This window comes from Nycticebus coucang, chromosome 10, assembly GCF_027406575.1.
Source record: "Nycticebus coucang isolate mNycCou1 chromosome 10, mNycCou1.pri, whole genome shotgun sequence".
NCBI classification, from domain to species: Eukaryota; Metazoa; Chordata; class Mammalia; order Primates; family Lorisidae; genus Nycticebus; species Nycticebus coucang.
Genome location: NC_069789.1, coordinates 121,598,067 through 121,610,725, shown reverse-complemented (window position 1 = coordinate 121,610,725; position 12,659 = coordinate 121,598,067). Strand labels below are relative to the sequence as shown.

General features: G+C 53.3%; 1 protein-coding gene across 1 annotated transcript in view; it reads left to right on the top strand.

The window, feature by feature from the left end:
- The window catches only part of MEGF8 (multiple EGF like domains 8), a 46,928-nt gene extending 34,494 nt beyond the window's left edge, over positions 1–12,434 (top strand). Inside the window, exons 35-41 of the mRNA XM_053606538.1 lie at positions 3,632–3,839; positions 4,024–4,183; positions 4,577–4,769; positions 5,231–5,401; positions 5,565–5,695; positions 6,192–6,324; positions 9,551–12,434. Coding sequence (XP_053462513.1) covers positions 3,632–3,839; positions 4,024–4,183; positions 4,577–4,769; positions 5,231–5,401; positions 5,565–5,695; positions 6,192–6,324; positions 9,551–10,819 — 2,265 coding nt within the window. The 3' untranslated portion in view covers positions 10,820–12,434. The remainder of the gene's footprint in view (positions 1–3,631; positions 3,840–4,023; positions 4,184–4,576; positions 4,770–5,230; positions 5,402–5,564; positions 5,696–6,191; positions 6,325–9,550) is intronic.
- The last annotated feature ends 225 nt before the right edge of the window (positions 12,435–12,659 follow it).

Below are 12,659 nucleotides of genomic sequence, written 5' to 3'. Positions count from 1 at the left end.
CCGCCACAACACCCGGCTATTTTTTGGTTGCAGTTTGGCCGGGGCCGGGTTTGAACCCGCCACCCTCAGTATATGGGGCCGGCGCCCCACCGACTGAGCCACAGGCGCCGCCCTATAAGCGTTTCTAATTCCAGAGATCACAATCATCTCTGTGTTTGTTGGTTAGCTCAACATTCTCTAGGACAGAGTCTGACTCAGCTTACGAGTTAGGTGTTCAGCCTTGGTCCAATGGGACGTGGCCAGGGAGGGGTGGGTGCAAACATGGCAGCTCAAACATGGCAGATGCAGGCCTCTTCTGTGCCTATGGGCTGAGATGATTCATGAAGGTGGATGTGGTCTAGGCAGGCACCCCTTGACTGCCCAGCCCATGCTGTCTTGTTTCCAGAAAGTCCTTTCCACAGATGCTTCTGCCTAGCTTGATTTAGCTGTTCTAGAGGCAAAGACAAAGCCATTTGCCCTCTACCCCACCCCACAGGGAGACAAGACAGGTTCACCTCTTGCTGTCACATGCAGAAGCAGTATCATTTGAGCCGGGGTGTGAGTCCCCGATTCTCTTATTCATACCGCAATTCATATTCCTTATTCATACCTCAATTGTGTAAGCCCCACTCCATCATCAGTCCAGCCACCACCCACGCACCCAATAGACCACAGTGTGGGGACATGGACGCTTCCATTAGAACTTGTATTTCGAGAGGAGTTCTAAAGAAAGAAACTGACAACACTCCTACATATTTCAAACTAGGAGGGTGGGGCATGGAGGACCAAGAATCCCACAGGCACCAGCATCTAGAAGCCCTGCCTGGGAGTGGCATGACAGCTCACTCCTGGGAGGTGGTTTGCCTTCTGATCAAAAAGCTCAAGCTGCAAGGTCAGTGGGGCCTGGGTTTGAATCCAGTCTGGCCACTTCCTGGCTGTTTGACTTTGGGTGGGTGACTTCCCTTCTTCTAAGCCTCAGTGAGTGTTTGGTAAAAAGAGAATCATGTCAGCAGATCCCATCCCATAGGGGGACTTCATCAGTTAAATGGGAAAGTTTATTTATTGTTTTTGACACAGAGTCTCACTCTGTCACCCTGGGTAGAGTGCCATGGCATCATAGCTCATAATAACCTCAAACTCTTGGGCTTGAGCAATCCTCTTGCCTCAGCCTCCTGAGTAGCTGGGACTACAGGCACCCGTGAAAAAGCCAGGCTAGTTTTTTCTATTTTTAGTAGCAGTAGAGTCTTCTTCTTGCTCAGGCTGGTCTCAAACTCCTGAGCTCAATCGCTCTACCCACCTCAGCCTCCCAGAGTGCTAGGGTATAGGCAAGAGCGCATCCAACCAAAAAGAGTTCATTTAAAGTATAGAGCATTGCCTGCCACTTGGTAAGGACTCACAATGGCCAATTATTGTTGTTGGTGTGATTGTTATCATAATGAGGGGTGGCAGGAGTGTCAACTTGGCTGTCTCAAGTCCTTCCCAGTGGGAGGATTCCCAGTCTCTGTTGTCTGAAACATACTATGAGGGTCCCTGCAGGAGTTGAGGGAGGGTGTGGCCAGAAAGGCAGAAGCCCCCAGGATGCTGGTTTGTAAAAAGCAGAGGTCTCTGCTCTCCAGAAATGGGGTCCTTCTGGCAATAAACAAGTTTTCTCCAGTATTAGTGAGATTTGCATTATTTATCTTTGTGGGGATTCCAGGAACCTGAAGGCAATATCAGAGAAAGCCTTTGCCACCACTGCTCGCTCCCCAGCTGCTCAGTGCCTGCCAGGCTGTTAGATGCCTGAAGAGCCAGGGCAGCTCAGGAGGTGAGGGAGTGGCCAGGTGGGAGGTAGGGGGGCATGGTGGGGCGAGTAAACTGGAGAGCACAGCGTGCCCACAGGGGCCAGGCTATTATGCAGTTGATGCTGCCTAGGAATGTGAGAGGGAGCTTTTGCCAAGTTTCTGATTTATGTGAAATTTCCTGGTTTTAAAGTATTGGCTCAGACTTAGCCAGGCATGGTGGCAGGTGCCTATATTTCCAGTTACTTGGGAAGCTGAGGCAAAAAGATTGTTTGAGCCCAGGAATTTGAGGTTGCTGTGAGCTATGATGATGCCATGGTTCTTTACCGAGGGCAAAAAAGTGAGACTCTGTCTTTAAAAAAAAAATGTGGCTCAGTGCCCAATGCTCAGTGGTTAGGGCACCGGCCACATACACCGGGACTGGCGGGTTTGAACCCAGCCCAGGCCTGCTAAACAATGACAACTACAACAAAAAAAAATAGCTGGGCATTGTAGCAGGTGCCTGTAGTCCCAGCTACTTGGGAGGCTGAGGCAAGAGAATCGCTTAAGCCCAAGAATTTGAGGTTGCTGAGAGCTATGACACCATAGCACTCTACCGAGGGCAGCATAGTTGAGACTCTGTCTCAAAAAAAAAAAAAGTACACAGGTCAGACCTTTATGATTTGGCTCAGGGACTACCAGATTTTAACCATCTGACATTGTTCTTTAATGGCTTTGGCCTCAGCTGAACTCTTCCCTGGCCTGCCTCCTTCCCATTCTCCCTCTCTTTAATAAATTCACTTTGCTAGGCTGTGAGATTTGACAACAAACTAGAGGCCTGCTCTCGGAATATAGGAAATATGCAGTTTGCTGTGTTGGGTGTCATCACATTTGGCCACTAGGGATGTCACAGCAAAAAGTGCTGCCTAGGACTGAGGATTCCAGTTCTCTACCCCTCCCAGATTGCCCCACCATCTGTCAAAGGGTAAACTAAATTTAGATCTAGAAACCCAGCCTGGCAGAGGTTTCTTTGGCATTTCAGCAAGGCCTAGCTCATGGCAGGCCCTGACCCTCAGTGGACTCAGAGCTCCGGCCACAGCACTCCAGGGTTTCTATTTCAGGATTACATGGTTGCTTTGCTTTCTCCTAATTGCTTTCAGGCAGCCAGTACAGATTAATCTTTTTCTTCTTATACTTCACTTTAGGCCCAAGCAATAAATAAAATACTCTTATACGCTGAGGTAAGTACTCAGGAATCTGAACCTCGTGCATGTAGTTTGGATAGGAGTTGCTACCTGGCTCTTAAACTCAGCTTCCCAGCCTTGGGTGGGAGAAGGCTTTTTGCCCTAGCAGCCAAAGTGACTATGGCCCACTCCTGATACTCTTTTTTTGTGCCTACCTGGCATTGTTGCCTTCCTGAACTGTAAGAAAACTAAGTGTCCTTAGCTAGGTAGGAAAAGGGAACCTCTGCACCAATACAATGGCGCCTTTTGGAACCTAGGGTAGAGAGTACAGCCAGGCCTCCCCAGGGATTGGAGACAGAACCTCGGAAGTTCTTTTCTATCTGTCCTCGGGGTGCATAGTTCTTATCTCTGCCTCTTTCTGCAGCTGTTCTTTCCTGCCTCTCCATGTTCTGGTCATTTTCTCATCCAAACAGTCCTCCAGCCCAAATCTACATGATCTTTCCATTTCAAGGACCTCCCTGGCCCAACTTACGGTCTTGATGTCTAGTTCCAAATGCTTGAGAGGGAGACCATGATAACCCAGCTAGTCCCCCTGACTGTGGCCAGGGAGGAACAAGACCTCAGAGAAGACGTGGTCAGTGAAGATATCCAGAATATGTTTGCTTGACTCTCTTCCCTTGCCTCTCTTTTCCCCACTCCCCTCTCATACAGTGTCTGAGTCCTTCTTACCTGCAGCTGCGATGTATGGCCGGAGGCTGTGGGCGGCTGCTCCAGGGACCTGAGAGCTGCTCCCTGGGCTGTGCCCAGGCAACCCAGTGTGCCCTGTGCCTGCGGCGCCCCCACTGCGGCTGGTGTGCCTGGGGGGGCCAGGATGGGAGTGGCCGCTGCATGGAGGGTGGACTCAGTGGCCCCCGTGATGGTGAGAGGGGTTTAGGTGTAGGGCAAGAAAGCTTGGCCCTTAGCTGGGGTCTGGTATGGAGAACATGGGGGTGCTGAGCAAAACCCAGAGGTGGGGCTCAGAGGAAGTAGGAGTGGGGGCCTGGGTGGCTGGGGGTGGGTGGTGCAGAGGTCCCCTTAGGTGAAGCCCTGTATCCCGATACCAGGGCTGACGTGTGGGCGTCCTGGGACCTCCTGGGCCTTCCTGTCCTGCCCCCCTGAGGATGAGTGTGCAAATGGGCACCATGACTGCAATGAGACACAGAACTGCCATGACCAGCCTCATGGCTACGAGTGTAGCTGCAAGACGGGCTACACCATGGACAAGTAAGGCTGCAGGCCAGGGTCTCGGTGGGTGGAGGAGCAGGGCCAGACAGACTAGGGTGAGGTCTAGAGCAAAGCAGGGTGGGAGAAAAGGAAGTCCAAGGCAGGAAAGTGGTGACATTTGTCCAGGAAGGGTGTGCATGGTTGGCTTGGTCAAGGAGGGAAAGAGGTGGTGAGCCAGACCAGGGATAAGTGAGTTTAAACCATGCCCCAGAAGGAGGGTTGTGGGCTGTGGTGAGCTAGACCCTGAAAAGGAGATGGTGAGTTAACAGACCAGGGAAGAGCAACTAGTTGAGAAGGGAGTGGAATAATGGTGGGGGCGTAGGCTATGGAGGTGTGAGGAGGATGGCCTCTTGCAGGGGCCACACCTGCCCTGATCCCCCACTGCTCCTGCAGCATGACAGGGCTTTGCCGTCCAGTATGCGCCCAGGGCTGTGTGAATGGCTCATGCGTGGAGCCTGACCATTGCCGCTGCCACTTCGGCTTTGTTGGTCGCAACTGCTCCACAGAGTGTCGCTGCAACCGCCACAGCGAGTGTGCTGGCGTGGGGGCGCGTGACCATTGCCTGCTCTGCCGCAACCACACCAAGGTGGGCTGCCTGGGGCCTCAGACCCCAGACTGTAGGACCCAGGCCCTTGCTTGCCTTCATTCCATGCTCTGGCACCTTGAGCCTCATTCTGAGCCTGGATAAGCCAGGGGTGGGGGAGCAGTGGCAGAGCCCTGGCTGGGGAGATGTGAGAAGACTTTGGGGCTTCTATCTTGTTTTGTATCACAAAGGGATAGCCCTGGAGTAGTGGTCAGAATGGGTGCAGGGCCAGGGAGGGCGGGCATATGGGGAAGATTTGGGATAGAATAGGGTAGAACTTTTTGAGCCAAGGACTTTGGGAGGCAAAGTTGGTAAGTGAAGGTAGGGGTCAATTTGCAGACAGGCTGGGATTGTCCAAACCATTCACTCAAGCCCTTGCTGTCCTCCCGCGTGCTACCAGAACCTACCCCCACCCCCCGCAGTTACTTTCCAGCCTCCCTGACAACCTTGTCCTGGGTTCCCAGGGCAGCCACTGTGAGCAGTGCCTCCCGCTGTTTGTGGGTTCAGCTGTGGGGGGCGGGACCTGCCGGCCCTGCCATGCCTTTTGTCGTGGAAATAGCCATATCTGCGTCTCCAGGAAGGAGCTTGAAATGGCCAGGAAGGAGCCAGAAAAGTATTCTTTGGATCCAGAGGAGGTGAAAGAGGCTGAGTCCCAACTTATAGGTCTGACGGAAGAGGGGGTGGGGATGCGGATTCCTGGGTCTGAGGGAGAAGGAGCCGGGGTCCCAGTCCCTAGGTCTGAGGGGGGAAGGGGCTGGTTCATGCTTTTTTGTGATTGCTATGTCCTTCTTTGGCCAGATTGAAAACTGGGTGACAGAGGGTCCTAGTGAAGACGAGGCTGTGTGCGTGAACTGCCAAAATAACAGCTATGGGGACAAATGCGAGAGCTGCCTCCATGGCTACTTCCTTCTGGATGGGAAATGCACCAAGTGAGAGGAAGGGCATCCAGAACCCTCATCCTTATTAGGAATAGCTCTGGACCCACACCCCACCTCCCCACAGTCCTCTGCCCTTAGTCAGTAGAGGATGAAATCCCCAAGGAGCCCCCAGGCTGGGGCGGGCTGGGGGAAAGGAGGTAGACTTCATTGCAAATGCTCTCCCTCCAAGGCTAGTGCTGAAATGCAGGCTATAGAGCAGCCCGATTGAGCCTAGTGGGCAAAGAGAGAAGGCGGCTCAGAGGAGAAGCTTTGAAACAACCTCCCCATTCCATCTCCTTTTTTCTGCATGTTCAGTGAACTCTGGAGTCAGTCTATCTTGGGTTCTAATTCTGACTGCCACTTAACTGCTCTGTGAGCTTGGACAAATGGCTTGACATACGTGAGCCTCAGTCTCCTCTTCTGGCCGATTGCACAGAATTGAGCTCACATATGCAGCATCTAGGCTGGGCCCCTGTGGGTCTGTAACCTTCATCTTTCCCATCCTCAGATGCCAGTGTAATGGCCACGCAGACACGTGTAACGAGCAGGATGGGACAGGTTGCCCATGTCAGAACAACACAGAGACAGGCACGTGCCAAGGCAGCTCCCCCAGCGACCGCCGAGATTGCTACAAATACCAGGTGTGGAGAAGCAGTTTATGGGGTGGGGGTTCCATACCCCAAAGAGGTCAGAGCTGGGATGAGGTAACCAGGTCTGGGAAGGACCTGTAATATGGTCTTGGGATCAAGGTCAGCTGGATAGATTGTTCCTAAGGCCCAGTCAAGTTTTAGGCCATGGGTAGTGATGCTGGGGACCCAGATAAGAGTCTCTGGGAGGCTTTCAGATTGGTGAGGAGACAGTCTCCATTATAAATAATCATAACTTGAAGGCGCCAAATGCCAAAAAATGTATCTCATGGTAGTTTAGGCAAGAAAAGAAAATGTATTGACTCTCAAAAATGAGATCCAGATTCTGCCTTCAGGAATGGCTGGAGCCAGGTGCTCCCACAGTGACATCAGGAGTCTCTGTTTCCCTGATGTCTTTCCCTTGATACTGCTTTTCTCTGTTAAGCTTCTTTCTCAGGCAAGTTCTCCCCAAGTGGTAGCCCCCATCTGATGGCCTGATGCTAACAGATGATCTCAGTTCTGATACCCAGATTTAAATTGCCCTCCCCCACACCCCTTTGAGGGTCTCACTATGTCACCCTTGGTAGAGTGCCGTGGTGTCACAGCTCACAGCAACCTCCAACTCTTGGGCTCAAACAATTTTCTTTTCTCAGCCTTCCAAGTGACTGGGACTAACAGTTGCCCCCCACAGTGCCCGGCTATTTCTTCTTCTTCTTCTTCTTCTTTTTTTTTTTTTTTTTTTGGTTGTAATTGTCATTGTTGTTTGGCAGGCCTGGGTGAGTTCGAACTCACCAGCTCGAGTATGTGACTGGTGCCCTAGCCGCTGAGCTACAGGCGCCGAGCCACCCCTTTTTTTCTTCAGGGAAGCTCCTGGAGCATCTGTACTGGCTACTTGGCTGGTTGCCATGTTGCAGACTCACTTCCCCTGCGAAGGCTCTCCTGTGCTCCCTTCTTGAAGGGCAGCCCTCACGGTCCCACCCACTTTCTCTCTCTAGTTCCAGAGGAAAGAGAAAGGCCCTTGCTCTCAGTCTTCCGTACCTATTTGCAGAAACAGCATCACTGCAAAGATGTAATTGACAATAGTTTTACAACTTTACTGACCCCCTAACATTTCCATGCTAGATCACAATTTTTGCTTTATTTATTTATTTATTTTGAGACAAAGCCTCAAGCTGTCACCCTGGGTAGAGTGCTGTGGAATCACAGCTCACAGCAACCTCCAACTCCTGGGCTCAAGCGATTCTCCTGCTTCCGCCTCCCAGGTAGCTGGAATTACAGGTGCCTGCCACAACGCCTGGCTATTTTTTGGTTGTAGCCATCATTGTTGTTTGGCGGGCCCAGGCTGGATTTGAACCCGCCAGCTCAGGTGTATGTGGCTGGCACCTTAGCCACTTGAGCCACAAGCGCCAAGCCAATTTTTGCTTTCTTCATGAGCAAAAGACCTGTTGGCTTCTACCAGAAAGTCCCGGAGATTAGTTAGACTTCCTCCTCTAGCAGGTCTGTTGGCCTGAAGTAGCCATTTCTTTTCTTTTTTTTCTTTCTTTTATTTTTTTTTGAGACAGAGTCTCATTTTGTTGCCCTCAGTAGAGTGTTGTGTCGTCACAGCTCACAGCAACCTCAAACTCTTGGGCTTAACCAATTCTCTTGCCTCAGCCTCCCAAGTAGCTAGGACTACAGGCACCCATCACAACGCCTAGCTATTTTTAGAGACAAGGTCTCACTGTGCCTCAGCCTGGTCTCGAACCTAGGAGCTCAGGCAATCTACCGCCTTGGCCTCCCAACTGCTGGGATTACAGGTGTGAGCTACTATGCCTGGCATCTTTTCCTTTTTTTGAGACAGCATCTTACTTTGTTGCCCTGGGTAGAGTGCCATGGCATCATTGTAGCTTACAGTAACCTCAAGCCCCTGGGCTCAAGGGATCCTCCTGCCTCAACCTCCTGAGTAGCTGGGACTATGGGCATATACCACCATGCCCAGATAGTTTTTTCTGTTTTTAGTAGGATCTTAGTCTTGTTCAGACAGGTCTCAAACTCCTGAGCTCAAGCAATACACCCGCCTCGACCTCCCAGAGTGCTAGGATTACAGACAGGCGTGAGTTGCAGCGCTAAGCCTGAATGTAGTTTCTTTCAGTTTTAATAAGATCAGCAGTGACAGCTTAGTATCTATAGAGTGCCTGGTGCCACCAAGCTGGGAGTTGTGCTGTGGAGACAGCGTCAACAGCACAGATGTGGAAGGCTTGGCAAGGCTATTCTGGGGCCTTGGTCAGGTGCAGACATAAGAGGAAAACATGCTCAGAAACATTAAAGGGCCTGTTCAGGTCAGGCAGCCTGGGTTCAGAGTCTGGACTGACTGTGGTCTGATCCCAGAGCTCTAGTGGTTTCTGCTAAGCTACAGGAATCATAATAGCTGTTATCCACCCATCCACTCATTCATTCCACACATATTTATCGAGTGCTTACTATATGCCACACACCTGGGCAAGGCACTGGGGACACAGGAGGGAGCAAAGCAGGCAAAATGTTCTGTCCTCAAGAAGTCCAGCAGTGAATACATGAGTAAGTCAGACGTACAGTGTGTTAGACAGTAGCTAGAAGGAAAATGAAGTGGAGAGGGGGCTAGGCCATGTTAGGGAGTGGAAAGGGTACATACAGTGGCAAAGGAAGAGCAGTGAGCAGGGGGCACTCGAGTTAGGACCTGATGGAAGTGAGGGTGCCGACCATGCAGACATATGAGAGAACAGCCACCGAGGCAGAGGATTGGCCAGTGCAAAGGCCCTGAGGTGGGAGTGTGCCTAACAGTCTAGAAACAGCCAGGCAGGTGGGCGAGGCTGGCTGATCCCATGCCTATTGCTATGTAGGTGATTTCAGCAATCCACGGTTGCTACCTGTGTGCAATCTCAGGTTCTGTGAGGTTAAGGCACTAGTCCAAGGCCACAGAGCTAGTGAGGAGTTACAGTCAGAATTCAACAAAGCTCTTCGTCCCTGGACCTCAGTGTCAGGTGCTGGTGCAGTGAGGGTCACACTAGGGACAGCATTGCTGGGGTATGGGACCTGGCAACATCTACATGTGGCGGGGAACTCCAGGAGAGTCACAAGGAAGTAGCTGGGTCACTGCAGAGGGGCTCCAGGACAGTAGCTACTTACTAACAGGTATGGGGCATCAGTCAGTCCTGCTTGGAGGATAGTTTGGCACCAAGCTCAGCCCTGATTGCCACTCTATTGTCCCCTGCCCTGCCCGCAGTGCGCCAAGTGCCGTGAGTCGTTCCACGGAAGCCCACTTGGCGGCCAGCAGTGTTACCGCCTCATCTCAGTGGAGCAGGAGTGCTGCCTGGACCCCACGTCCCAGACCAACTGCTTCCATGAGCCGAAGCGCCGGGCACTGGGCCCTGGCCGCACAGTCCTCTTTGGTGTGCAGCCCAAGTTCACCAATGTAGACATCCGCCTGACGCTGGATGTGACCTTCGGTGCTGTGGACCTCTATGTCTCCACTTCCTATGACACCTTTGTGGTCCGTGTGGCTCCCGACACTGGCGTCCACACTGTGCACATTCAGCCCCCACCCCCTCCGCCCCCACCCCCACCCCCTGCTGATGGTGGGCCCCGGGGAGCTGGGGATCCAGGGGGACTAGGGGCTGGGAGTGGGCTGGGTACCCCAGTGGAGCCACGAGTACGAGAGGTGTGGCCACGGGGCCTGATTACCTATGTGACAGTGACGGAGCCATCAGCTGTGCTCGTGGTCCGTAGTGTACGGGACCGGCTGGTCATCACTTACCCGCACGAACACCACGCCCTCAAGTCCAGCCGCTTCTACCTGCTGCTCCTGGGTGTGGGAGACCCAAGTGGGCCCGGCGCCAATGGCTCAGCCGACTCGCAGGGCCTGCTCTTCTTCCGGCAGGACCAGGCCCACATTGACCTGTTTGTTTTCTTTTCTGTCTTCTTCTCCTGTTTCTTCCTCTTCCTCTCACTCTGTGTGCTCCTCTGGAAGGCCAAGCAGGCCCTAGACCAACAGCAGGAGCAGCGACGGCACTTGCAGGAGATGACCAAAATGGCTAGCCGCCCCTTTGCCAAGGTCACTGTCTGCTTCCCTCCTGATCCTACTGCTCCAGCCCCGGCCTGGAAGCCGGCTGGGCTCCCACCACCTGCCTTCCGCCGCTCAGAGCCCTTCCTGGCACCCCTGCTGCTGACAGGGGCTGGTGGCCCCTGGGGACCCATGGGAGGGGGCTGCTGCCCACCAGCCATCCCCGCCACCACTGCTGGCCTGCGAGCTGGGCCCATTACCCTTGAGCCTACAGAAGATGGCATGGCTGGTGTGGCCACACTGCTGCTCCAGCTGCCTGGCAGGCCCCATGCACCTAATGGTGCCTGCCTGGGGTCAGCCCTCGTCACGCTGCGGCACAGGCTGCATGAGTACTGTGGGGGCAGCGGGGGTGCTGGGGGAAGTGGGCATGGGACTGGAGCAGGTCGGAAGGGACTATTGAGCCAGGACAACCTCACCAGCATGTCCCTCTGACCTGCTGCAGGGTCCTCAGCTATAGCAGCTGAGTTGCCTGGTGGGGCCACCCTGGACTTGGGGTCCCCTGGACACTGTCTCCTCAGACCGCTGGTTCCCTTCCCCAGGGGTCTCTAGACAGGGCCTCCTTTGTTCTGCATTCAGCAGCTATTTATTGAGCACCTATGTGCCAGGCACTGTTGTAGCCATGGGACAAAGTAGGAACCAAGACCCGAGGTTCCCTGATGTCATAGGACTTAGGTCGCAGTGCAGTGAGACAATCGGCATGCTGGTGCGTGTCCGCATGCACACATAGACAAGTAAGATGGCTTCAGAGAGGGATAAGTGCTGTGAGACCTCAAAGGGATGTGGCTGCATGGGACCACAGAGTAAAGTCGATTGGGCATTCTGAGAAGGTACATTGAGAACGACTGGGAAGAAATGGCCATGGAAAGAGCTTCAGGAACTCTCCAGGCAGAGAGAACTGCACAGGCAAAGGCCCTGAGGTGGGAACCAACTTATTTCATTGAAAAACGTCAGAAAACTGGCCAGTGTGACTCGGACCAAGTGAGAGGAGATGAGGTTGGGGACAGGCACGGTCAGGATCACCCAGGGGCCAGATGGGGGTTGGGGTTTAATTCTCAGGGCAATGGGAAGCCATTGAACGGTTTTATGAGGGAGCCACAGGATCTGACAAACCTATTTAAAAAATCACTCAGCTATGGATTGGAGGGGATAAGAGAGGCAATGGGGACAGGGCTAGAGGGCTGAGTCAGGGTGGTGGCAGTCAGGATAAAGAATTTGTGTGGATGTCAGGCTGAGGGAGGGGACAAATCCAGAGTGACCCCTAACTTGTGGCCTGAAGCTTGGGGGATGTGGGGTCATTTACAACGGGGCAGATGGGGCTTGTGGGGATGATCAAAAGTTTAATTCTTGATGGGAGTTGCCCTTTAGACATCTCTTTGGGCAGGTCTGACTAGGGATGGAGACACCACTGTGAGCATTTCAACAGGAGGAGTTGAGTGCAGGGAATCAGTAGTGCTGGCCAGGTTGGTGGCTGCCAATGGGACAGATGGGACAATGAGCAGCCCAGATGTGAGCAAGAGCAGAAAGTTGCTGCCACCATCCTAAACTGAAGAGACAAAGCTCAGTGGAGATGTTACCCAACCCTGGGGCTATGGTCACCCAGTGAAGCTGGGACAACAGAGGCCTGTTGACAGGGAGCCTCAGAAGAGGCAATACCTCTGCTTGACGTGCCATTTCAGGTGGGTGCGGGAAGGACACTAGGGTCAGAGGTGGAAGTGCCAGAATGACCAGTGCACAGCTCTCTTCAGATAGTGCTGCCTCACTGCGGGGCTGCTCCCACCGGAGCCACCTCCATGGACTTCTGAGCTCTCTTACCCCTTGAGGACCCCCTGACCCCAATCCTAGCAGTCTTCTTGAACTTCTTGGACTCTCCTTCCCCAAAACTTCAACCCTTAGCTGCTTTTTTGGTCCTTGAGGGTACTGGGCACTGCATCATCCCCCTGCTGGGGTCCCAGTCTGAGAGGCACTGCCAATGTGTGCATGTCAGAGATGGCAGGGGCCACATCTGAGGCAGAGGAGAGTGACTAACAAATAAAGAGTGTGGGGAAGACCCAGGTGTCCAAGTGTAGTCTGCGTGCAGGAGAGGGAGGGATGGGGAGTGTTGGCTCTCTGAACCAGCAACTGTCTCAAATTGGATAGTTGCCCTTATCGTGGTGCCACCTGCAAACCATGTGGCCTGGGGCCTTGTTCCTGGCTGCCTCTCCTAGATGGGGGTGGGTGGGGTGGGGTGTGCCAGCATGGAAGGCTCTTGGCTCCCAGGAGGGGTGAACTGAAG